General features: G+C 46.9%; 1 protein-coding gene across 4 annotated transcripts in view; it reads right to left on the reverse strand.

Moving 5' to 3' along the window:
- The window catches only part of COP1 (COP1 E3 ubiquitin ligase), a 95,632-nt gene that overhangs the window by 58,381 nt on the left and 11,719 nt on the right, over window positions 1-25,532 (reverse strand). For 2 of the 4 annotated variants that reach the window (XM_055120170.1, XM_055120173.1), the window contains exons 3-8: window positions 24,858-24,955; window positions 23,274-23,350; window positions 22,360-22,479; window positions 19,176-19,244; window positions 8,012-8,071; window positions 5,437-5,513 (exon numbers count right to left, since the gene is read on the reverse strand). In XM_055120170.1, the coding sequence (XP_054976145.1) occupies window positions 5,437-5,513; window positions 8,012-8,071; window positions 19,176-19,244; window positions 22,360-22,479; window positions 23,274-23,350; window positions 24,858-24,955 (501 nt within the window). The remainder of the gene's footprint in view (window positions 1-5,436; window positions 5,514-8,011; window positions 8,072-19,175; window positions 19,245-22,359; window positions 22,480-23,273; window positions 23,351-24,857; window positions 24,956-25,532) is intronic. The other 2 variants (XM_055120172.1, XM_055120171.1) reach the window with 2 other exon arrangements.

The raw sequence follows: 25,532 nt of genomic DNA on the forward strand, positions 1-25,532 counted from the left end.
GCTATTGCTCCAGCCCCCGATTTTGAGAGCAACTCTCCATGAGTTTTTCAAGCAATTCTCCCACATCTCCCTAGACTATAAACTCCTCCACCTTCTGCAGGATCTGCTACTTCTCAGTGCAACCGCTTCTCACCCCTCCCACTAATACATTCCCACTCCGAGCCACCGCCTGCGCTTCCCGGATGCCTCACCGCGGGGACTCGTGGGGACTTTCCCTTCCAGCCTCGAAAGTTCCCGAACTGAGAGGACACACACGCCCTCCCCTCCACATGGCTACTTGCAGGAACCATTTTGTTATAATTAATTTTTGCTTTCTGGGTCCCACTCGGCGGATGCTCAGGGCTGACCCCTGGCTCTGCACTTAGGAATCACTCCTGGCAGTGCTCAGGGGACCCTATGGGATGCTGAGAATCGAACCTGGGTCGGCCAGGTGCAAGGCAAACGCCCTGCCCGCTGTGCTGTCGCTCCAGCCCTGATTTTATTTATTTATTTGTTTTTATTTACTTATTTATTTGCTTTTTGGGTCACACCCAGTGATGCTCAGGGGTTACTCCTCGCTCTGTACTCAGGAATTACTCCTGGCAGTGCTCAGGGGACCACACGGGTTGCCGGGGATCAAACCTGGGTTAGCTGCGTGCAAGGCAAACACCAAACCTGCTATACTATTGATCTGGCCCCTGCAGGAACCTTTTTAAAATCTAGGAAGATCCCGCTAAAGGCTTCGGTGGCTTTTGATAGCCGGTGTTTCACTGCATCACCGTAAAAATGTACATTTGGAGAAATAACACTATTCTGTTTGACAAGCTGTAAGCCCCCACTCTGTGTCCTTTTCCTCCTGACCATTCCTTAGATGCTCTGTCGGCTACCTTCTGTTTGCTTGTTTAGCATCTCCCCCAACCTCTACACACACCCCTCAAAAGTTAAGGTTCCAAAAGATAACAGGAATTTGCTAGATGGGACACCTAGAAAACTGTCCGGCATGTCAGAAGTATTGAATAAACAGGGGCTGGAGCCATAGCACAGCGGGGAGGGCATTTGCCTTGCACGCGGCCGACCCGGGTTTGATTCCCAGCATCCCATAGGGTCCCCTGAGCACTGCAAGGAGTGATTCCTGAGTGCATGAGCCAGGAGGAACCCCTGTGCATTGCTGGGTGTGACCCAAAAAGAAAAAAAAAAAAGTATTCAATAAACAGAGGCAGGGCAAAGAAATAACCATACTGCAACATGTCAAGAGAAAACAGTGAGACTGTATGACAAAGACTTAGAGACCACAGGTATGAAGAAATATTAATACAAAGAGGAGCTGAAACTGGACATTACCAGCTGATCAGCTGCTGGATATCACTGGTTTATCATTTCTTCCCCAAGCTGCAGGGAGCTTAGGTTTACTGAGTTACACCCGTCACAGTGCTCCCAAGGAACGTTCATTCCTTTGTGCTCTCCTTCCCGTTACAGGGACATACCCACTAGATCCCCAAATCAGCCCCTGTGACTTGTAAAGTCAGATTCTTCTCAGGTATATGCAAGTGAAATACTACTTTTCTCTTTCCTTTCCGTGTGCAGAGTTTACCTCAGAGCAATGTCCTTTTGGCACAGACACAGGAAGACAGTTAATGGTATATTTTGTGACTTGGGAGTTAACTGACTCCGAATAGTATTTACTCCCGGACATCTGTCATATTTACTCGACTTAAGCCTCAGTTACGCTTAGTTCCTACATCCCAAAAGAAGGGTCCCGGTGAGGGCCTTAGACGGACCCAGGGCAAGTCATAAGCCACCCAGGCATCGAAAAAGGACGGGCCGTGAGTGACACTGGTATTGAAAAGGGACAGGTCAAGTACCGTAAAGCACGTAAGTGAAAAGCACGGTCATGAAGAAACTCTGTCCTGACCCAAAGAGAAGTAACTGGTTAAGGACCCGGCTGGGGTTAGGAAAGACTGACCTGGCCTGAAGACTGCAGTCTGGGTTATCAGGCGAGATGTCCCCCAGGAAGAGCCAGCCTTTAAGCTGAATATATCTTTGACGGTGTCCATACACAATGACTAGAAATATTATTAAGAAATAAATTTAAAGGGGCCGGAGCAATAGCTCAGCAGGGAGGGCATTTGCCTTGCACGTGGCCAACCCGGGTTTGATTCCCAGCATCCCATAGGGTCCCCTGAGCACCACCAGGGATAATTCCTGAGTGCATCGCCGGGTGTGACCCCCACAAAAAAGAGCCAAAAATAAAAAAAAAAAAAAAGAAATTTAAGATGACTGTTTAATAGATACTGGCTAAGGAAAGGGAACAGTAATGCACCCTTAGATGGAATTCCGCCCTTGGGTGGATCTACAAGGATGAGATTTTGTCCTAATGCTTTTCCCTGAGGGAAAGGCGTTATGTCTGTTAACTGTGCAACCACACCTATGTGTAATTGCTATGCCCCACTATCTGTGGCTTTTTTTCTTTTTTTTTGCTTTTTGGGTCGCACCCAGCAATGCTCAGGAGTTCCTCCTGGCTCTGCACTCAGGGATCACTCCTGGCGGTGCTCGGGGGACCCTATGGGATGCTGGGGATTGAACCCGGGTAGGCCGCATGCAAGGCCAACGCCCTCCCCGCTGTGCTGTCACTCCAGCCCACCTGCGGATTTCTTGATAGCTAGTGCTGGGAGACTGGAAGGAGCAGCATGGTGAGAGGGGAATGATCGGTGACTGATCACCAACCAGCCTGGCCGGATTTCCTCCTATATTCGACTATGTCCGTTGTGGGGGGCGGACCAGTTCCGGGCCACCGAACACACATGGAGTGTGCCCACATCCGGTACTCACAATTAGTGATTTTTTTTTTTTTTAATGATAACGACAACTCTTGCTTGCCTGTTCCACTCAAACACTAAGTATTCCACTGACTGAGAAGACTCCGGGTTTAACCGGAAGTGAAGACTAAGCTTCCAGATGAAACCCTACTGATGGAGTCACTCCCGAGTGTTTGAAAGAAAATAACAGGGAGAGAGACGTGGCTGAAGCACATATCCAAGGGGACCACAGAATTAATTAGAACTCACAAAGATTCTCCATAGGACGGCTAATGAGGGAAAGAAAAAAAATCCTGCTTCCCAGCTAGAGTGCTCTTTAGCGACAGTGTCCTGAGTCCTGTCCCTGGACGTCCTACGAAGCTGCCCTTTCAATGGCTCCACGAAACTGATGGCACAAGGCCAGGGAAATCTCAAGTGCAGATATGTGAGGCAGCCAAGTAGCACTGTCGCACCGTCGTCCAGTTGTTCATACATTTTCTCAAGTGGGCACCAGTCACGTCTCCATGGTGAGACTTGTTGTGACTGTGTTTGGCATCTCGAATACGCCACGGGGAGCTTGCCAGGCTCTGCTGTGCGGGCGGGATCCTCTCGGTAGCTTGCCGGGCTCTCCGAGAGGGGCAGAGGAATCGAACCCAGGTTGGCCACATGCAAGGCCAACGCCCTACCTGCTGCACTATCGCTCCAGCCCATCTGATAAATTATTGGACTTTAATCATTCAAAAGTTGGGCCCCAGCATCAGCCAGAGCAATGTTAGCTTTTGTTTCCAAGATTAATGAATGACCCGGGTCGGCCACATGCAAGGCAAACGCACTACCCGCTGTGCTATCGCGCCCAAGGTACATCACAACAATAAATGTACTGAAAGTCAAAAGTCTAAATGATTCTCACCTAATAGCAACTGAGAAATGGAATTAAGAACTTTGACAATGAAAACTAAATATTAGAACAGATGAAATCCCTTTTCTAAACTTTTTTTTAAGTATGAACTTGAATAACTGAATGATTTACATTTTATTAATCTCAGAATCTCAATATTTATAAGTTAAGATGGGACAATTCTAGATTGTACAGCTCTTATTGATTTTAGCAATATGACTTACAACACGATCCTCCCAAGTCCATCTGTTAAAGCTAGCCTGCCTTTACTTAAAGATTTTGCAGAGGTTAAAAAAGACTTAAAGAACTGCATGTGAAAATATTATACAACATTGAGTTAAATGTTCCGCGTCCCCCCCCCCGCAACTTCCCTGTGGCTACCATCTTTCAGAGCCTATTTTACAGCCAGGTATGAGACTACAGCGACAAGACAGGTGGGGTCTCACGGGATGGGGGTAGAACCGGCCCTTCTCCCTGTCCCGACGAGGCCCCAAGTTGCCACCCACAAACGGCTCCAGACTTTTTTCTGAAACATCAGAAATCCAAAATCACGGCGACATCATCTGCTCTTCATAATCAGCAACAGAAAACAAATTCTCTAACAAACGATGCCTTTTTGGCAGGTCTGATTGTTGGGGAAAAACTCAAATCATAATGGTGGGTCTCTTGTCGAAATATTGAATGCAATCAAAGTAGAGAGAGAGTAAGGTGGAGATCATCTGACCTGGAGGGCGGGATGGGGGGTATACTGGGGTTCTTGGTGGTGGAAAATGTGCACTGGTGAAGGGATGGGTGTTTGATCATTGTATGACCGAGGCTTAAACTTGAAAGCTTTGTAACTGTTCTCACAGGGATTCAATTAAAATTAAAAAAAAAGGTGAAATTGTTCTTATTTTGAACATTTTAGGCATATCCAAATTTTAAGTATTATATAGTGCACCACAGAGAACTTTAAAGCTAGAAGAGGCCTCAAGTACTTCCCTCACAAACGTAGAAGACTCCTTCCCATGACCTCTCCTCTGAACTGGAGGCAAATAGTCATGAGTGAGAGGAAGACGCCTTCTCCCCCTACAGAGAACAGAAGGGAAATCATTTTTTTTTTCCTTTTTTTTTTTTTCTTTTTGGGTCACACCTGGCGATGCACAGGGGTTACTCCTGGCTCTGCACTCAGGAATCACTCCTGGCGGTGCTCAGGGGACCCTATGGGATGCTGGGAATTGAACCTGGGTCGGCCGCGTGCAAGGCAAACGCCCTACCCGCTGTGCTATCGCTCCAGCCCCCAGAAGGGAAATCTTAACCAAACCTGTTAGTGGGAGATAAAAGATCTAAACCAACAGGTCTCATGCCCTCATTTGAAGCCTGGGGAAAGTGATCAGCCAAGAAAAAAAATGCAAAAAGCTGGGAGAAAGTGAAAGGCATTACTTTATCAACCAGGTTCCTAATATTTCCATTCCACGCTCCCAAACTACAAATTTTAATTCTATGTGAGCTGAATTCAGATTATCTCCTGAAATGCATCAAACTCATAATCCAACAGTTCCTAATCTTCTAGGATTCCACTCACTGACTGTTCCTGGCATGGAAATTCAAGTAGCAAGGGAAACAGATGGGCCATCCAAATCTCACCACCCCTAGCTCATGACCAAAAAGCAATTTCTCCGGGGTTCTGTACGTTGCATGAAAACTGCTCCCAAGTTTAACAGCACCATATGTGCATTTTTTAGAACAGAAATCCTAAGCCACTGGAAGTCTGAGGTTTTGTACCTGTGGGACGGAGAAGGAGCTTCAAACTGAGGCACTGTGCTATCCTCACTGACCGAAGAGTATAAGCCGCTCATTTCCTGAAAGCAGAGTGATTTACATTAGCGTCAACAGTCAAAACAACAGACCTGGAGTCACAGTAAGATCTTTCGAACCCTAAGTTTTCATTAAGTCCTTTCTTTTATTTATTTTTTTTGCTTTTTGGGTCACACCCAGTGATGCGCAGGGCTGACTCCTGGCTCATGCACTCAGGAATTACTCCCGGTGGTGCACGGGGGACCCTATGGGATGCTGAGATGCTGGGAATCGAACTCAGGTGGGCCACATGCAAGACCAACGCCCTCCCTGCTGTGCTATCGCTTAAGTCCTTTCTATCTCAATACCCAAACTCGTGTGCCGGGAACCAACAGGGGTTGCAAACACTACACCCCCTGCACTAACTCTCCAAGCCCCCTCCCTACACTTTTTTTCCGTCTTGTTTTGGGGCCACACCCAGCAGTGCGCAGGTTTACTCCCCTCGCTCTGCACTTCGGGATTAGAATTACTCTTGCAGGGTTCTCAAGGAACCGTACGGGATGCCAGCGATGGAACCCAGGTCGGCTGCAAGCAAAGCAAATACTCTAAGACAGGACACCCTAAGCGTGACTATCTCTCTGGCCCCACTCCAGACCCCCGTGTAGGGTAGTTTGAATATCTAAATGGTTGAAAGACAAGTCTTTTCTGTAGTTCACTTTCCCAAAAAACAGGAAACTCTTTAGTAAATTTTGCTAATCACGGATGAAGCCACCAAATAGAGAAAAAAAACAAATGTCAATATTTTTAATGAAATATGTGAGCGAGCTAGGAATCTGGGGTAAAAATAACCTAGTGAGGGGCTGGAGCGATAGCACGGCGGGTAGGGCGTTTGCCTTGCACGCGGCTGGCGCGGGGTTCGATTCCCAGCATCCCATATAGTCCCTGAGCATTTGCCAGGAGTAATTCCTGAGTGCAGAGCCAGGAGGAACCTCTGAGCATCGCCGGGTGTGACCCAAAAAGCAATAATAATAATAATAATAATAATAACCTAGTGATGAATATAAACAGCACGGTAAAGTGGACCGTCAGGTTCAGCTCTGCAGTGCAGAATTACAAACTCCCCGTGCAAATATTAAGAACAGTAACGGAACACTCCTGGAGATTCAAACACAGACTCTGCTCAGTAATGACCGTTGACCACTGATCAAAGGCCCAGAGGTTAATGGTGAACATGACGGAAGCTCTGTCGGCAAGTCCATTGCAGTCCCTCACTGCTGCCTACTGCGTCCTGAAAAGATTATCTTTGTACTCAGGGACGGCCGAACAGGCGACTACATGATCATAAATGAAATTATTCCAGCACCCCACCTTTGGAGCCTTTATATGTGCTGCAGTTTGATGAATGGGAAAAGTGCACACATTTCTAAAACGCAGTATAGAAATAGAATCACAAGAGTGGTTTCTGGCTAAGCCGGCCTCAGTTCGACCGTACAGCCAAACCAGGGGAAGGGGTTGTGACCCACATGGGATATTGAATTGCCACTAAACACCGAACTCAGCACGACTGAAAACGGTCTATATATCAAAAAAGGAAACTGGGGCTGGAGCGATAGAACAGCGGGGAGGGCGCTTGCTTGGCACGCGGCCGACCCAGGTTCATCTCCCAGCGTCCCATAGGGTCCCCTGAGCAGTGCCAGGTGTAATTCCTGAGTGCAGAGCCACGAGTAACCCCGGTGCATTGCCAGGTGTGACCCAAAAAGCAAAAAAACAAAACAAAACAAAACAAAAGTTAAGGGGCCGGAGCGATAGCACAGCGGAGAGGGCGTTTGCCTTGCACGCAGCCAACCTGGGTTCGATCCCCGGCATCCCATATGGGCTACCCAGCACCGCCAGGGGTAATTCCTAAGTGCAGAGCCAGGAGTAACCCCTGTGCAGTCGGGTGTGACCCAAAAAGCAAAAAAAAAGGTTAAAAAAAAGGGAAACTCTAACATGTAAACTTAAATACATGTTGAATTTTAAATATAGCTAAAAGAAAAAAATCCCACATCCTAATCGCCCATGTGTCTCCAGTAATTCTCTCATGGAGACTAGATGTAAATGACCAAATACGAAAGATTCCTAGCTACTGGTAATAAATACATTCTCATGTCTTCTTTTAAATTAACCTTAGTACACTTAGTAATGCACAGTAAATATAACAAAATTGTTAACTTAATAAAAGAGCAGGATTGTGACATCATTTTAAAAGCAAGAACTGAGGGTTTTGCAGGAATTTATTTACGTTAATACGATGGCACACCAAGAAAATTAAATAACATTTTTCAATCTACCCATGAATAATTATGGCAATAAAACACTGCAAAGCCAACATGAGAATAATATTTTCATTAGGATTTCAGCAGGTTTTTCTACCAAAATGCACTCAATTAAAATTAAAGTAACATCTGTTATTTTCCACGGAACAGACTAATCCCATAAACTTAGTGCAGCAATTTTAAAGAAAAGTGACAATTTCACGAAATCGACACATAGCTAGAGACGGGAGAAATTCTTGATCTCTTACTTCCACTCTTTTAATATCCTCTTCTAGAACACTGAGCTCCTTCTGAATCTGCTCCAGCTGCTGTGAACATAAGAAGGGGGAAAACCTACATCAAACCAGGAGGCCCGGGTCACCATGAGCATGAAAGAACTTTACATTTGGAAGATGATTTCGAGGAAACTGGGCACCAGTGGCAAATCATGGGAATAAAAAAAACACAGGCAGAAAGTTCTGGAAGAAGGAAAGGGTGCAGCTCAGGTTGGATCCCCGCCCCGCAGAAAGTCCCTACGATAAAACGCAAAAGTAGATTTAAGAAATCTAGCGTCCTTGACATGAGAATTACCTACATAAAATATGACACCAACATTCATGGTATGAATTCATTGGAATGTAAGCTGTCCGACCCACTTTCAATTCAGCTCCTTTCACTGGCAGTAGCTAACGTTAGGATGACAGTTATCTGCCCCGTTTAAAAAAATTAAAGTTAGGGGCTGGAGCGATAGCACAGTGGGTAGGGCGTTTGCCTTGCACGTGGCCGACCCCGGTTCTAATCCCAGCATCCCATATGGTCCCCTGAGCACCGCCAAGGGTAATTCCTGAGTGAAGAGCCAGGAGTAACCCCTGTGCATCGCCAGGTGTGACCCAAAAACCAAAAAAAAAAAAAAAAGAAAAAGAAAATTAAAGTTAGGGACTGGAGCTATAGCACAGCGGGAAGGGCGTTTGCCTTGCACGAGGCCGACCCTGATTTGATTCCCAGCATCCCACAGGTTCCCCTGAGCACCGCCAGGAGTGATTCCTGAGTGCAGAGCTAGGAGGAAGTCCTGTGCGTTGCCGGATGTGACCCAAACAACAAAATAAATAGTAAATAAATAAAAGTTAGGAGCCAGAGCAGTAGTACAGGAGGGAGGGCGTTTGCCTGGCATGTGGCTGACTCAGGTTCAATCCCCAGCATCCCATAGGGTGCCCCCAAGCATCGCCAAGAGCAACCCCTGAGCACTGCTGGTTGTGCATCTGCCCTAAAAAAAAAAACCCACAAATAAAAAATAAACATGAGTTTCATCCCCAAACACTCACAAGTTGACACCTTAATATTTTCTGACTAGTATCTTACTTACTGTATCATAATCCTGTCCTATATCATTACAATGCAAATTTGGGGGGTAGGGGGAGAAGTTTGGCTGTTGCCAGTGCTTAGTGCTCAGGGGTCACGCCCAGCTCTGTGCCTGGGAATTACCCCTGGCGGAGCTCTGGGGACCAGGTGCTTTGGCACACAAAGCACAGCCTTCGGCCTCCAGCGCAAACATCTGAACAGGTGGGATCACATTCTAGAACATATTCGACTATTCCCTCTTTCATTAGACGGAAGCCGTTTGCAAACTATCGTAATTCTAAAACATGAATCTGTATTGCAAATTTTCCTGAGTATTAAATTACCTGATTGAAAGAAAAATCTAACAAGACTGCTATTCAAAACTACGATATAGAAAACTGGGGCTGGAGTGATAGCACAGCGGGGAGGGCGTTGGCCTTGCACGCGGCTGACCCGGGTTCGATTCCTAGCATCCCATAGGGTCCCCCGAGCACCACCAGGAGTGATTCCTGAGTGCAGAGCCAGGAGGAACCCCTGAGCATCGCCGGGTGTGACCCAAAACACAAAAACAGCAACAAAAAAGAAAGCCATCACTATAGAGCCATCTTATTCTAACCAAAATGTAATAAACCAAAGTTTCTAAATGTCAAGAAACAGAAATAGTAATAGTTAAGTGGCGCTTGAGGGCTGAAGTGATAGCACAGCGGGGAGGGTGTTTGCCTTGCACGCGGCCAACCTGGGTTCGAATCCCAGCATCCCATAAGGTCCCCTGAGCACCGCCAGGAGTGATTCCTGAGTGCAGACCCAGGAGTAACCCCTGAGCATCGCCGGGTGGGACCCCCAAAAAAAGCAAATAAATAAATAAATCATCCCAAACATTAAAAAAAAAAAAAGTGGCACTTGAGTGAGGTATGAAATAGGCATTATTACATGTGAAGGGAAAAAACCCCCTAACGGTTAAATCACTTGCACAGATCACTCGGTAAGTGGCAAAAGCAGAGTTCAAATCCAGACTGGCTTTTGGCCGTGCTCCAGAATCCAGGCTGTTTATCACTAGGCTGTTCCCCGCCCTGCCAATTTCTTATTAATTAATTTCCACTTAATGCCCGCTAAGGCTCTGCGATCCATTCACAATTTATTAACACGAGTTCCTTTCCTTCCCTAGCAATACATCCCAGCCAATAAGGGAACGGATACATTATTCATTGAAGTATGAACGATAACGATCCTTTCCTGCTAAGTGCTGCTTGGAAGAGGATTTAAAAACCACCCCCCAGCACCCAGGGCCCAAGCTGAGCCCTTGCACGGAACCAGCCACCCAGCTGTCCGAGGACCACTGAGGCAGCCTGAGCTTCTGAGCACCAATGTGGGAGCATCCCCCCAACAAAATAAAGATGCAAACGGACCACCGTGGCCTTGCCTTCAAAAATGGAAGCCCAACACTGAAAAGCACCGCGTGCAGAGGGGATACAGGAAAGATCAGATGGTCCCTAAATGAGATGAAAAGCAGAGGAGAGGGGGAGGCAGCAATGGGATCACTGAAATTTGATCTGAAAAGAAGTTAGAAGGCTGAGCCTTGGGCTGGAGCGATAGCACAACGGGGAGGGTGTTGGCCTTGCACTCGGCCGACCCGGGTTGATTCCCAGCATCCCATAGGGTCCCCCGAGCACCGCCAGGGGTGATTCCTGAGTGCAGAGCTGGGAGGAGCCCCTGAGCATCACTGGGTGTGACCCAAAAAGGAAAGAAAAAAAAAAAAAGCCTGAGCCTTGAAGAACTGGCTAAGCAGAGCAAATAATATTCACGAGGTGGAATAATAATACACACGGAGACCAAGAGCTGTGAGAGGGTGGAAGGAGACAGAGGGAACATCGCTGTGTGAGAAGTGGACCCAGGGGCCAGGGAGGGCTCAGCAGGACAGTGTTTGCAGGGCGGGACTCAGTCTCCGTGTTTGAGCCCTGGCGCCTCCCCACACGGCCCAACGGCAAGGTCCCGGAAGCTCGACCTCAGCGCCCCGACTAGAAGGGAGCCCACCCCGCGAGCACCCAAACCAAATGAGTGCGTGACTCCGGGTCGTCATGGCAACAGCAGCAAAGGGCAAGTCAGGAAGAGCCCAAGGTCACCGAAGCAGGAGGGAAGAGAGCACACGGGGACGACTGGCAGGGTCCCGGGCACTTGGCTCTTGCAGGGGGTCTAGGGACCCACTAGGCAATTCTCAGCCCCCAAGCGGTGATTCGACACAAGGCCCAGAGGACATATTTCTCAGGGCCTGCAGAGCCCGGGATCGACCCAGGCCACCCTCAGCTGCTCGACCACTGTCCCCTCCCTCTATTTGGAACTAAGAAACAAGGGGAGAGCACACGAAATCACAACATGCGGCTAAAAGAGAATCATTGTAGGGGCTGGAGCAATAGCACAGCGGGTAGGGCGTTTTGCCTTGCACACGGCCGACCCGGGTTTGATTCCCAGCATCCCATAGGGTCCCCTGTGCACCGCCAGGAGTAATTCCTGAGCGCAGAGCCAGGAGTAACCCCTGAGCATCGCCAGGTGTGATCCAAAAAGAAAAAAAGTAATAATAATAAAAGAGAATCATTGCCTTGGGGCTTAGAGCATCAGTCCAGCAGATATGGCGCTCCTGTGGCTGACAGGGTCCCAGCTCTGGAATCACACTGGGCCCCCTGAGCCCCACCAAGAATGATTCCTAAGTGTAGGGCCAGGCGTGCCCCATCACACCCCGAAAAAAATAAAACACAAGAAAAAGATCAAGTCGGGGCTGGAGTGATAGCACAGCGGGTAGGGCTTTTGCCTTGCACGCGGCTGACCCGGGTTCGAATCCCAGCATCCCATATGGTCCCCTGAGCACCGCCAGGAGTAATTCTTGAGTGCAGAGCCAGGAGTAACCCCTGTACATTGCCGGGTGTGACCCAAAACGAAAAAAAAAGAAAAAAGATCAAGTCTAGGGGCAGAGAGGTAGTACAGGGAGGGGGGAAAGTGTCTCCCTCTGCAAGCTGCCAAGCCCCGTTCAATCCCCTGAGCACTGCCAGGTGTGAGCCCTGAGCACAGAAATAATAATAAGCCCTAAGTACCACCAGAATCACTGGGAATGGCCCCAAGCCCTGATAAGAAAAAAGGCTGCATCATGATATAGATACTCAAAGTAACAAACTAGAAAGGGAACAACAAAATAGAAAGGAGAAAAATAATGAAGAGCGTGAACAAATAAAACAGAAAACTGTCACTGTCATCCCGTCACTCATCGATTTGCTCGAGCGGGCACCAGCAATGTCTCCATGGTGAGACTTGTTGTGACTGTTTTTGGCATATCGAATACACCACGGGGAGCTTTCCAGGCTCTGCCGTGTGGGCGGGATCCTCTTGGTAGCTTGCCGGGCTCTCCGAAAGGGTAGAAGGAATCAACCCGGGTCAGCCGCATGCAAGGCAATCACCCTACCTGCTGTGCTATCGCTCCTAGCCCAAAACAGAAAACAAAAACTAAAATAGGAAATACACAAAGTCCAACTTGAGTCTCATAAAAACAACACATCCTGGGTAAGAATCCAGCAAGAACCAAGGAAGAAAAGGCACCAAGAATCAGAAGCAGAAATGAAGGACACCCTAAACCACTACGGTGAGCATAACAAACAGAGGCCAAGAAACTTGAAAATTACATGAAACAGACAACTTAAGGGGTATAAGGCCCCAAGTGAAACAATAATCTGAATAAACTTGTCAAAACAAACGAAGACCGTTTAAAACGTTCTGCAAACAAATGGTCCTGTTAGCTTCTAACGAGGCTGTCTGTCATCCTGCCAAGATATACCCTGAACTCCATGTATTCTTCCAGAAAGCAGGAAATGTAAGTACAAGCTCCCACTCAGGTGAGTGTATAGCAAAACCAACAAGGTCAGTGTAAGAAAAAAAAACAAGTTAGGGAACAGTATGACTGGGATGTAACATTCCGACACAAAGTATCAGCAAACCAAACAATTCAGAAAAAAAAAAAACACGGTGTGGTTTGCCTTACGTAAGCATGAGAGACAGAGAATGTAAACGGCCAGTGATTCCACAAGGATATACTTGGGCCAATCAAGACAGCTGCTCACCCAATATGCCAAGTCACCTTGCTTTTTAATGTGACATCAATGAAATCACAAGTATCAATAGGGTAAAAAGATGTTTTTAATCTCAGATGCATTAGCAATTTATAAAATATTTAACCCCACTCATGGTTAAGGGGGAGGGGGAAAAAAATCTCTCGGGAAATTGGGAATCGATATGTACTTCCTTGTATGACAAATGTACCTACAAAAAAAAAAAACCTACAAAAAAGCTCATACCTATGGGTGACACGTCGAAAGCTTTCACTTTGAGATCAGCACGGAGACTAGGCTGCCCCGCTAGGACTTCTATGCATCACTGTACCGGGAGTCCTAGCCAGCAGAGTAAGACAAGAAAAATAAATAAAAGGTGTAAGGATCATCAAGGCAGAAACTAAACTTATTATTTGCAGATGGTGACGTGTACACAGAAAACGACAAGAGACAAGTTATCAGAATTAGAATTAATGCGTTGAATTAGGATGGCTGGATACAAAAAAAAAATACATTCTTTCACGTATAATATTGTAGTTCTTTCACACCAGCAGCAAATAGTAAGAAAATGAAATTAAAGACATCAACATCGTTTACATTAGCATAAAAGTGACTGGAGGCTGAGGAACAAATCTACAATGAAGATGAAAAGAGCAACACCCCAAACCAAAATATCAAAATGTTGAAGGGCACTGCTAAGAACATGGAGATACACAGAGAAATAGCATGTTCATGGATTTAAAAGACTCCGTATTTTAAAGGAACAGGCTCCCCAACTGATTTACAGAACCCAAGGAGTTCCGATAAAAATCTCAAGAGTTTTCATCATGGAAATGCATCCACCGGTTTTTAAATGTCCAAGACATAAATTCAAAGAGAGATGAACAAAACGCCAACGGGGTTCAAACCCTGGCATCCCATAGGGTCCCCTGAGCACCGCCAGGAGTAGTTCCTGAGTGCAGAGCCAGGAGTAACCCCTGGACATTGGCACATATGACCCAAAAAGCAAAAAAAAAAAAAAAAGTAAAACCAAAACCAAAACGACGAAGACAACAGAGAGCAGGGACAGAGAGACAGGGCAGCAGGTAAGGTTCTTGTCTTGCATGGAGCTGACCCGGGTTCAATCTCTGGCACATGATCCACTCAGCACCACCAGTAATCCTGAGAACCCAGTCAGGAGTGAGCCCTGAGCACATCTGGGTATCGACAAAAAGAAAAAAAAAAAAGGTAAAAAGGGCAGCAGAGCAAAAAAGGGGAACTGAGAAATATGACTCTGTGTGTGTGTGTGTGCATGTGTTCAACAATGTCTGATATAAAACAAACAACAAATGTGATACTTCGAAGAAACAGGGAAGGATAAATTCTAACCCAAGACACTCAGACAAATGACGCTCCATAAAGTCCCCACGCTACTCCACAGCAGTAAATCCCCCCGCAGACTATAGTTTTGAATGTGAAAGGTAAAGGAATAAAGTTTTCGGTAGATAATGCAGCAAAATGTCTTTGGGACCCGAGGGGAAAAATTCTTTACCTGGCAAAGGCACTCATGAGTGCAGGAAAGATGAATAAATTTGAGACTGTAATTGACAGAAACATCTGCTAATCAAGTGACATAATTAGACAATGAAAAAGTAGCTCCGAGGAGAAAATACTGTGTGACAAAGACAGAGAGCATTCTAACATATACCGATAACGAATCATTAAATAACAAAATAGACACGAGGTGAGCATTCGTTAAGCGCTGAACAAATATTTCGCACATCCATAATCTAAATGACCAATAGAACAGCGCCAAAGGCTGAACCTCACAGCTACCTGGGAAATGCAAATTCGAACCATCCAAGCCCCAAGATTAGCAACACTGGGACCGGGCAACCGGTAGCAAAACCCCGGTGCCAGTCAGGGGAGAGGGCGAAGGGTTGGCACACACGCAGGAGTCAATCCACATCCCAGGTTCAATTGCCAGCCCTGCACGGGGCCCTGAGCACCAGAGGGTACACCCCACACAAAATAACAAAAACAACAAAATCAGGAACCTTCCCACTAAGTAGGAAGCCGAGTTGGTACTATCTACTACCTTTGGAGCTACACATGCCCGTGACCCATGAACTCGACGTCTGCAAGTACACCATTCACATGCTACACTCGGCACACCTGGAGATGTATGCGTGCATATGTGTGAAAATTGCGTGGCTTGTGGCTAGCTCCTCAACAAAACAACTTGGAGATCCATCAATACACAATACTTTTGTTAAAAAAGGGCATAATATTCTTTCACAGAAACCATACAACTATATAGACATGGAAAATCAACTACAGTCGCGAAGAACAATGTACATTTAACGCTGAATCCAGCAAAGGCCACTAAATACTCCAGAAGGACACGTACACCAATTCAAAAGCTAGAGTTTACTTACAACTGGGATAGAATAAAGACCGACAGGAATGTGACCACCAAAAGTATTGAGTAGGTTGACTAGCTGAGGTGGTGACAATCTGGAAGGGACAGCCAAGGGACTTGACGGGGTCTTAAGAATGACCTGTTTAGGGGCTGGAGCGATAGCACAGCAGAGAGGGTGTTTGCCTTGCACGCGGCCAACCCAGAGTTCGATTCCCAGCATCCCATAGGGTCCCCTGAGCACTGCCGGGAGTGATTACTGAGTGCAGAGCCAGGAGTCACCCCTGTGCATCACCAGGTGTGACCCAAAAGGCAAAAAAAAAACAAAAAAAAGAATGACCTGTTTAGGGGCTGGAGCGATAGCACAGCGGGGAGGGCATTTGCCTTGCACACAGCTAACCCGGGTTCGATTCCCAGCATCCCACAGGGTCCCCTGAGCACCGCCAGGAGTGATTCCTGAGTGCAGAGCCAGGAGCTAACCCCTGTGCATCATCAGGTGTGACCCAAAAAGCAGAAAAAAAAAAAAAAAAGAAATGACCTGTTTAATTGGGACAGTGATTAAATGATGGTCATGCTATAGGTTCAACTGTATTTTGGTTAAGAACTTTTTAGGGGCCCACAAGATAGTTAAGGGGCTAAGGCATGTTCCTTGCATGTGGCTGACCTGTTCAATCTTTTTTTTTTTTTAAATAGACCAGGGGAACATTGTTTTTTGTTTTGTTTTGTTTTTTTTGTTGTTTTTGTTTTTGTTTTGGGTCACACCCGGCGATGAAAAACCCTAGGGAGTCTGCCGATGAGGCTGATCAGAGGCCAGCAGCCACCAAGGAGAAAAACATCTAACTGGGTTCAGAGAAAGAGTCATCGTGGGGGCTGGAGCGATAGCACAGAGGGGAGGGCGTTTGCCTTGCACGCGGCCGACCCGGGTTCGATTCCCAGCATCCCATAGGGTCCCCTGAGCACCGCCAGGAGTAATTCCTGAGTGCAGAGCCAGGAGTCAGCCCTGTGCATCACTGGGTGTGACCCGAAAAGCAAAAAAAAAGCAAAAAAAAAAGAAAAAAGAAAAAGAAAGAGTCATCGAGGGGCCGTCTCCATCAGCCTCCCGTTCACGGACACCCCCCACATCCGCTCAGGGGACCACCCAAGCACGACCGGACAGCCTGGACCCTCTACCTGGGTCTCAGGTTCCTTCTGTCTTCTAGCGGCACCTAGAACTGTGGCAACACAAGCCCGGGAATATTTCAGAAGCACTACTTTTGATTTACTTAGTTTGTCTGGCTTTTAGGACTCACCCAGAAGTGCTCGGGGCTTACCCCTGGCTCAGTGCTCAGGGATCACTAGCAGAGGTGTTCAGAGGGAGCATGTGCGGTGCTGGGAATCGAACCGTGACTGGCCACAGGCAGGCAAGCACTTAGAGTGTCATTCTCTTGACAGCCGTCTGCTGCGTTGCTGTTTAATCTAACAAATCTGTTGCAAATACTAGCAGGCTCTTCAAAAATGTAAAACAAGGCCTAAGGTTTAATGAAAGCCTTAAATAACCCAGGCCACAGAGAATGACCCCAATATCTCATTTAATCCCAAAATATCATGTTTGGACTGTTCACTCAACTGACTCATTTACACATTCATTACTGTCACTGTCATCCCGTTGTTCATTGATTTGCTCGAGCGGGCACCAGTAACATCTCCACTGTGAGACTTGTTGTGACTGTGTTTGGCATATCGAAAATGCCACGGGGAGCTTGCCAGGCTCTGCCGTGCGGGTGAGATACTCTCAGTAGCTTGCCGGGCTCTCCGAGAGGGGTGGAGGAATCGAACCTGGGTCAGCCGCGTGCAAGGCCAATGCCATACCACTGTGCTATCGCTCCAGCCCTTACACATTCATAATCAAATGACTTCTTAGGTACTGAATCTCCCTCTCAAGTAAGCTCAGGGGTTATGGCGTTTGCCTTGAATGTGGCTGAACCTGGCTCCATTCGCAGCACGACATATGTTGCCCCAAGTACCAACAAGAGTGACTCTTGAGCACAGAGCAAGGAGTAAGCTCTGAGCACCACCGGGTGAAGCCATCCGCCCTCCAAAAAAAATAAACAATAAACAGCTGTAAAAGGGGGAAGTATTAAATTCAGAGAACGGAATATCCCAGCAATGCAAGTTATTCATCAAAATGAAACCATCCATCAACTTATTTTAAAAAGAACCTAGCACAGAAAAAAAGAGAACTCAGAATAAAAAGAGCAGAGTTTTTTTTTTTTGCTTTTTGGGTCCCACCCAGCGATGCACAGGGGTTCCTTCTGGCTCTGCACTCAGGAATCACCCCTGGCACTCCTCAGGGGACCATATGGGATGCTGGGAATCGAACCCAGGTCGGTCGCGTGCAAGGCAAATGCCCTTCCCGCTGAACTATCGCTCCAGCCCCAAGAGCAGAGTTTTGAGACAGGAATTGAAGCATAAAGCAGTGTTCAGTTATTTTAGCTTAAGACCAAGACCACAGCTATTTGCTTGCAAATTTTCCCCAAGTTCTGTACAAGCACGAAAGGACTAAAGAATTTTTAGCAAAAAAAAAAAAAAAAAAAAATTCCGAATTTCACATCCTAGGAGAGCGTTCTGGCTATGAAACGGATTCCCCTGACTCCTCTGTGTATTCACGGTAAACGGCTGCTGTAAAGAAGTAGTAATAGTCCTCCTGGCATCCCCAAACATTTCTCTAGCATTCACCTTGCCTTGCTCCCCGCCACGCATTTCACCTCAAGACAAACTCTTACGTCTGGGACCCCGAGTCTGCCCAGTGTGGCCCCAGGGGCCCCTCTAGGCACCCGCAGACGGCCCTCCCCAATGGACACCCGGCATCACGGCACCTGCATTTAGCACCACATCCTCTGGCTCTTGCACGAAGCCATCTGGCCCAGCTGGTCAAGTCTCCGTGAGAATTGGCGCTGGGACCTCCGGAGCACTGTAACCGAGTCCCCTCACCCCCAAAGCAACTAGTCACCGTAACCCTCTCTACTAAAATTTTTTTTTCTCTTTTTGGGTCACACCCGGAGATGTTCAGGGGTTCCACCTGGCTCTGCACTCAGGAATCACTCCTGGCGGTGCTACGGGGACCCTATGGGATGCCGGGGATCGAACTCGAGTTGGCCGCATGCAAGGCAAACGCCCTCCCCGCTGTGCTATCACTCCAGCACCTCTACTAAAATTTTATTAACTAAGTAACTAAGACTTCTTTCCGGGGAAGATAAGATGTCATTTAATAATTAGTTTCTATTCATTACAGCTCTGAGATAAGTCATTTTATAATCTGCATGCCCCCAGAAAGGATTTTTTTAAAATATCAAGTCATAAAGGTCAAAATTAAAAGAGCAAAGCTTAAGAAAAACTAAAAATTCAAATACCTTTAAAATGTTTAAATTGAATTAAGTCCTTTATCTAAGTTCCTCCCCACATAGTTACTTTTCCTTTCTCTTCTACTTTCCAATAAGTTTTTACTAGTTTCTAAAAAGAGTAAAATAAAACATTTAAATTATTTAAGCCTGAAACCCATTATATAAATGAATATAATGGAAATAGTCATTAATAGTAATCAAGACATATTGTAAAATATATTAAATATACCTCTCTCTTATTTCTTCTTGCAACCTTGAGAAATTCCATTAGGATTTGTAGTTGGGCCGCATGTGATTCCTAAAATAGAAAATCATTATTGTGCTTTTAAATTCTAACAGTTCAGTTTTTTTCCCCCCCTACATAACCTCACCCTCCTCCCAGTTCAGTTTTTTTAACACCACCATCAACCAGTACGATACAGTTGTATATATCATGTCTATGTATTCAGCTTTTCCATTTGTTAACTGAAATTAACAAATTAATTAATTAGTATTTCTGAAAGTAAGGCATTTCCCCCCAGACTAACTAAAACTAGTTTCAAGAAACATTTTTTCCCTTTTTTTTGCTTTTTGAGTCACACCTGGCCATGCACGGGGGTTATTCCTGGCTCTGCACTCAGGAATTACCCCTGGCGGTGCTCGGGGGACCCTACGGAATGCTGAGAATCAAACTCAGGTTGGCCACGTACAAGGCAAACGCTCTCCCCGCTGTGCTATTGCTCCAGCCCCAAAACATTATTATTTTTTTTTTCTTTTTGGGTCACACCCAGCGATGCACAGGGGTCACTCCTGGCTCATGCACTCAGGAATCACCCCTGGCGGTGCTCAGGGAACCATATGGGATGCTGGGATTCGAACCCGGGTCAGTCGAGTGCAAGGCAAATGCCCTACCCGCTGTGCTATCACTCCAGCCCTCCCCCCCCCGAAACATTATTTTAAGTTACACTCTTCATCTGTGAATTCCTTTATAGAATTACATAGGAATTATATTCCATCTATGAACTCTTTATACTAAGCCCCAAAATCTTTGCACAGGAAACGGCAATTCTGTTTACATACTCTTACTCAGCCCAGCTCTTTCCCAGCCAAATAGTATCACATAAAAATCACAGTGGAAGGTTAGACCCTAAACTCCCGTCTCCTGGACTTGGAGAAACAGTGCAGGGCTCCGAGCCAAATCCCTAGATTACCAATGATGCCCAAGGCTTTCTTTTTTTCTTTTTTTTTTTTTTTAATTTTATTGAATCACCGTGAGATAGTTACAAGCTTTCATGTTTGGGTTACAATCTCACAATGATCAAACACCCATCCCTCCACCAGGGCACATTCCCCACCACCAATATCCCAGGTATACCCCCCTTTCCCACCCTCCCCCTGCCTTCTTGGCAGACAATATTCCCCAGACTCTCTCTCTCCTTTTGGGCATTATAGCTTGTAACACAGACACTGAGAAGCCATCATGTTGGTCCATTATCTACTTTCGGCACGCATCTCCCATCCTGGCTGGTTCCTCCAGCCATCATTTTCTTAGTGATCCCTTCTCTATTCCATCAGCCTTCTCCCCTCCGCTCATGAAGCAGGCTTCCAGCTATGGGGCAATACCCTTGGCCCTTGTCTCTACTGTCCTTGGTTGTCAGCCTCATGGGATGTTATTCTACACTCCACAAATGAGTGCCGTTATTCTGTGTCTGTCCCTCTCTTTCTGACTCATTTCACTTAGCATGATACTCACCATGTTGATCCACTTATATGTAAACTTCATGACTTCATCTCTCCTAGCAGCTGCATAGTATTCCATTGTGTAGATGTACCAGAGTCTCTTTAACCAGTCGTCTGTTCTTGGGCACTCGGGTTGTTTCCAGATTTTGGATGCCCAAGGCTTTCAAGGTTAACTTGAGCCTGGCAGCTCAGCTGTCTCTGCACAACAGCACCATGATGTCTGGCTCTACCGGAGCCCCATGTGTGTGAGCACCCCAAAACACTGGGCTGCAGCCCCCAGTGAGCATCATAATAAGCCGGGAGAACAAAAAAATCGTTTCTGTTTTGGCTTTGTTGTTCAGCCACGCTCAAGCTCAGGGCTTACCCCAACGTCTGCACTCAGGGAGCACTCCTGACAGGCTTGGAGGGACAGACGGATACAGGGGATCGAATCTAGGCTGGCCAGATGCAAGACGAACACCCTGCCCACTTGTGCCTTCGCTCCAGCCCTTCAAATTTTTTTTTTCCCCAAGAAAGACTTTGCAACCTGGGGGCTGGAGAGATAGCACAGCGGGTAGGGCGTTTGCCTTGCACGCGGCCGACCCGGGTTCGAATCCCAGCATCCCATATGGTCCCCTGAGCATGGCCAGGGGTAATTCCTGAGTGCAAAGCCAGGAGTAACCCCAGTGCATCACCAGGTGTGACCCAAAAAGCAAAAAAAAAATTAAAAAAAAAAAAAAAAGACTTTGCAACCTATAACTAAGATCCCTGCCTTTGTTCAATTCTAAGTCATAGGGGCTACAAAAGGCAAGGATCAAGTTTTCACAGCAGGGAAAAAAAGGGGGGGAAAGGCGGAGCAAATTCAGTTCTTGTCATCGGTCCGTCCCTGGGTCTTCAGTACGGTGGCCCACACAGCAGACGCACCTGTCACGCCTCTTACACAACCGCCCAGAGAGACTCTCTTTCATCTACCCCAGTGGGGAAAATGTCGGCGTTCGCTGAAAATAGAAAAGGGTGACTCACCTGCTCCTTCGAAGGGGATCAAAAATTCCAACTGGTTCTTTCTTTTTATGGTGGGAGTGGGGGGAGGGCTGAACTATTGGGGGGGGGGGGGGCAGACCCGGTAGTGCTCTATGGAACTCTTCCCAATTCTGTCTTCGGGTAACCACACAATGCCTGGAATGAAACCTGAGCATCTTCCATCTCCCCTGCCCCTCCACTGGGCCTCTCTCTTCCCTCCAAATCGCAGGTGCTGAGGAGGAGACGGCGTGGCAAGAACCCAGAAAGACGAGCAATGAGCAGTGCTCCCTGGACACTGAGGAGAGGGGGGGTGGGAGCAGGCGCAGTCACTGAGTGACACTGCTCCGCTTCCTCACGGCCCAGACTGGGGTTCAGCCCCAACACCCAAACAATGATGAGAATCCACTGGTGTGACATTTGCAGGTGATTCTTGCTGACGGTCTCGTCATTTCTCTCTCTACCTAGATCATATCTGATGTGATGAAATGCAAACTCGGGGCTGGAGCTAGCACGGCGGGGAGGGCATTTGCCTTGCACTCGGCCAACCCGGGTTCGATTCCCAGCATGCCATAGGGTCCCCTGAGCACTGCCAGGAGTAATTCCTGAGTGCAGAGGCAGAAGTAACCCCTGTGCATCACTGGGTGTGACCCAAAAGAAAACAAAAGAAAAGAAATGCAAACTGAAAGGTCACTTACTGCTTCCAGTTGCTTCTTTTTCTGCACTAGCAACTCCAACATGAGGTTGACGTTGGCCAAGTCAAGATTATCTTGGTCAGTCCCCAGTAAATCCTGAAATATTTGCCACCTGTGGCCATTCTGAAAAAGAGAAGAAACTCAGCAGATTCATCAAGCGGAAGTCATACCAAGGCGCAGCCAAGCCCACATGTGCACGTGCGAACATGCCTATTACACAGATATGGAAAACCCGCGCTGTTCTAATCGACTCCTCCCGGCTGCCCGCTGCCTTCAAGTCAGACATTCCCTACATTTCTACATGCTCAATGTCTGTGTAGTGGAGACACATTCACAACTTAAGGACACTTGCTCAGTTTGGAGCCAATTCTCTCCAGCTGAGACGCCTGCAGAAAACCCCCAACTACCACCCATCATTTCACCTGGCCAAAGGATCCTGTCAATGGCAAATATTCCAAGTACCAAGTACTTGACCCAGTGAGATTCCAACACTTTTCAAAAGATGATCAATACATTTTTAAAGTAATACACAGCGGGTAGGGCATTTTGCCTTGCACATGGCTGACCTGGGTTCGATTCCTCCGTGCCTCTCGGAAAGCCCGGCACGCTACCGAGAGGATCCCGCCCGCACGGCAGAGCCTGGCAAGCTCCCCGTGGCGTATTCGAGATGCCAGACACAGTCACAACAAGTCTCACTATGGAGACGTGACTGGTGCCCGCTCGAGCAAATCGATGAGCAACGGGACAACAGTGCTACAGTGCAAGAATATTCACTAAATCCAAGTATTCTACACAAATCCCCCTTGAAAGTCAATTAAGGCGCCACGCTTCAACATCGACTATTAAACCAACCCCTGCCCCAAGCCCCCCCCCAATGGAAATGTATTTAAAAATAGTAAAAAAGAGTTGAAACATACGGTGCTACTCACTGAGTGATCCAACTTGAACCTCTTTTCCTCAAACCTCTGCTTCTGCTTGAGTATAAGCTCGTTGACTGAAAGAAAAACAGGAAGCAGAGGTGATTGGCATTTTTGTCAACTACGGCATCTCACTGTTCTGTGGAGAGTCCATTTGAGTTTTGTTTTTTTTTTAAAAAAAAGCCACCAAATATCAAAGATACGTAGCCAAAAATAAAGAAATAAAACGAAGCTAGATGTACCTCTCATAATTACTGTTAGTACAACAGGGGTCAGAGGGACAGTACAGCAGGTAGGGGGAGCATTTGCCTTGTATGTGGCTGACCTGGGTTCGATTCCTCTGTGCCTCTCGGAGAGCCCGGCAAGCTCCCCGTGGCGTATTTGAGATGCCAAACACAGTCACAACAAGTCTCACCATGGAGACGTGACTGGTGCCCGCTCGAGCCAATCGATGAACAACGGGATGATAGTGCTACAGTGACAGTATAAATCTCTAGGCAGACACCTACCCAGACACATTCTAATGGATTTTCAGGATGACTTTATTATGTCCAGGGTCACATTGCCTCCCATTTCGGGAGCTATAAACCCCACTGGGAGCTCCTGGGTGGGTTGTGAACCCGTCTACACAAGGACCATCATTCCCGCCAGCATTGTAGCCAATATGCGAGCCAGTTCTGACCGATGGATTCCTGCCCATATCTGAAAATCAATTTTTCTGAAATTTGATCTAGGCTGTCACTCAGAGGCCAGAGTTTTAGCTCAGCGGTGGAATGCATGACCAGCGCGTGAGGAGGAAGTCCCAAAAAGCAAAAACAAAAACCCTCAGGCTACGGCTTTCCCATACGCTTCTCGACATGCAGAATTTTTCTATGTATTGACAACTGTGGTTCTGGAGCGACAGTACCGAGGAATTTCCGAGCACCGCCAGATGTGACACTCCCCTCCACCCCCAAATTTGCTCCCTGACTTAGATTTTCTGCCACAATCGACACGTTCTGGCTCCAGAGTTACGCATCCCAACAACCATCTCTCTCCCTTTCTTCCTTCCCCGTCACCTTTCCAGATCTGATCACGTGCTCCCAACCCCCAAGGCAGACATCCCATATCTGAATAGTTTTTCCATTAACCCGATCATCTGCTGCGTCTCACTCCTGCCCGAGAAGCAGAACTAAGAGCAATGCAGGGCGGGGAGGAGAGGGGAGAGGGAAGAGGGAAAGGGAGGGAGAGGGAAAGAAAGGAGGGGAGAGGGGAGGGAGGGGGGAGAGGGAACGAGCGTAAGGGGGGGGGTGGGGGGAGGCGTCTCCTTCAATCTCACATTCTGTCCCGCCATCTGTGTAAGAGTTGTGTCTCTTCCTTTTTTTGAAACTTAAAAGTAATTATCATATGGTACTAACAACATATGGTATAGAATTTATGTCACAACCTAGGGAAGACTGAGAAAAGCGCCCTGGTGAGTAAAAGCGACAGATTTGCTTACCTCTGAGCTCGGTTCTCGGAATCAATTATTGCCCGCGTACAATTTGGGGGGATAGATGACTTTTAAAAAAAAAAAAAAATCACAAAATCATTCCAAAGACTCACCCAGGAAATTAGGATACAGATGGTCAATATTATCCACGACGTAGTTACATTTGGGACATCTATTATTATCCTCCAAACTCTGATGAATGCACTTGTAGCTATTGGCAAAGAAAATATAAAATAGGTTTGATGAAACAAGTGACAGACTGATTAGCTGGTCACAAAATAATGCGTTATTAGTTGTCAAGTCCTCTTCTCCGCTGTAATTGCTACGAGATTCACGCCAGCTGATATTTTGACATCATAAACAAGATTCGTAAGGCACTCGATGAATCAAGCTTATAATAATAAATTATAATTAAACAAATCGACTAGATATAAAAATCAAGGGCATTTAGCATTTTAAATGCATGTGATGTAAATGGTGCAGGACCTCACCAGGAGTGGTTCCTAAGCACAGAGCCAGCCAAGAGTAAGTCTTGAAAACTGCCTGGGTGTTACCCCACATTCCAGCTCCTGCCCCCCCTCCAAAAAAAATTTTGTGACTCACTGGGAAGCAGACTGATAATACAGGAGTCAAAGCAATTCCCTGGCACGAAGTCAACCCCGGTTTGATGCCCAGCACTCATATCCATGAACAGAGCCAGAAATAAGCCCTGAGCACCGCCAGGGGTGGCTCCAAATGCCCCCAAGTAAAAATAAAATGAAATAAAATTATAGACCTAAGCTAACTTC

This window comes from Sorex araneus, chromosome X (genome assembly GCF_027595985.1).
Source record: "Sorex araneus isolate mSorAra2 chromosome X, mSorAra2.pri, whole genome shotgun sequence".
Taxonomy (NCBI): Eukaryota; Metazoa; Chordata; class Mammalia; order Eulipotyphla; family Soricidae; genus Sorex; species Sorex araneus.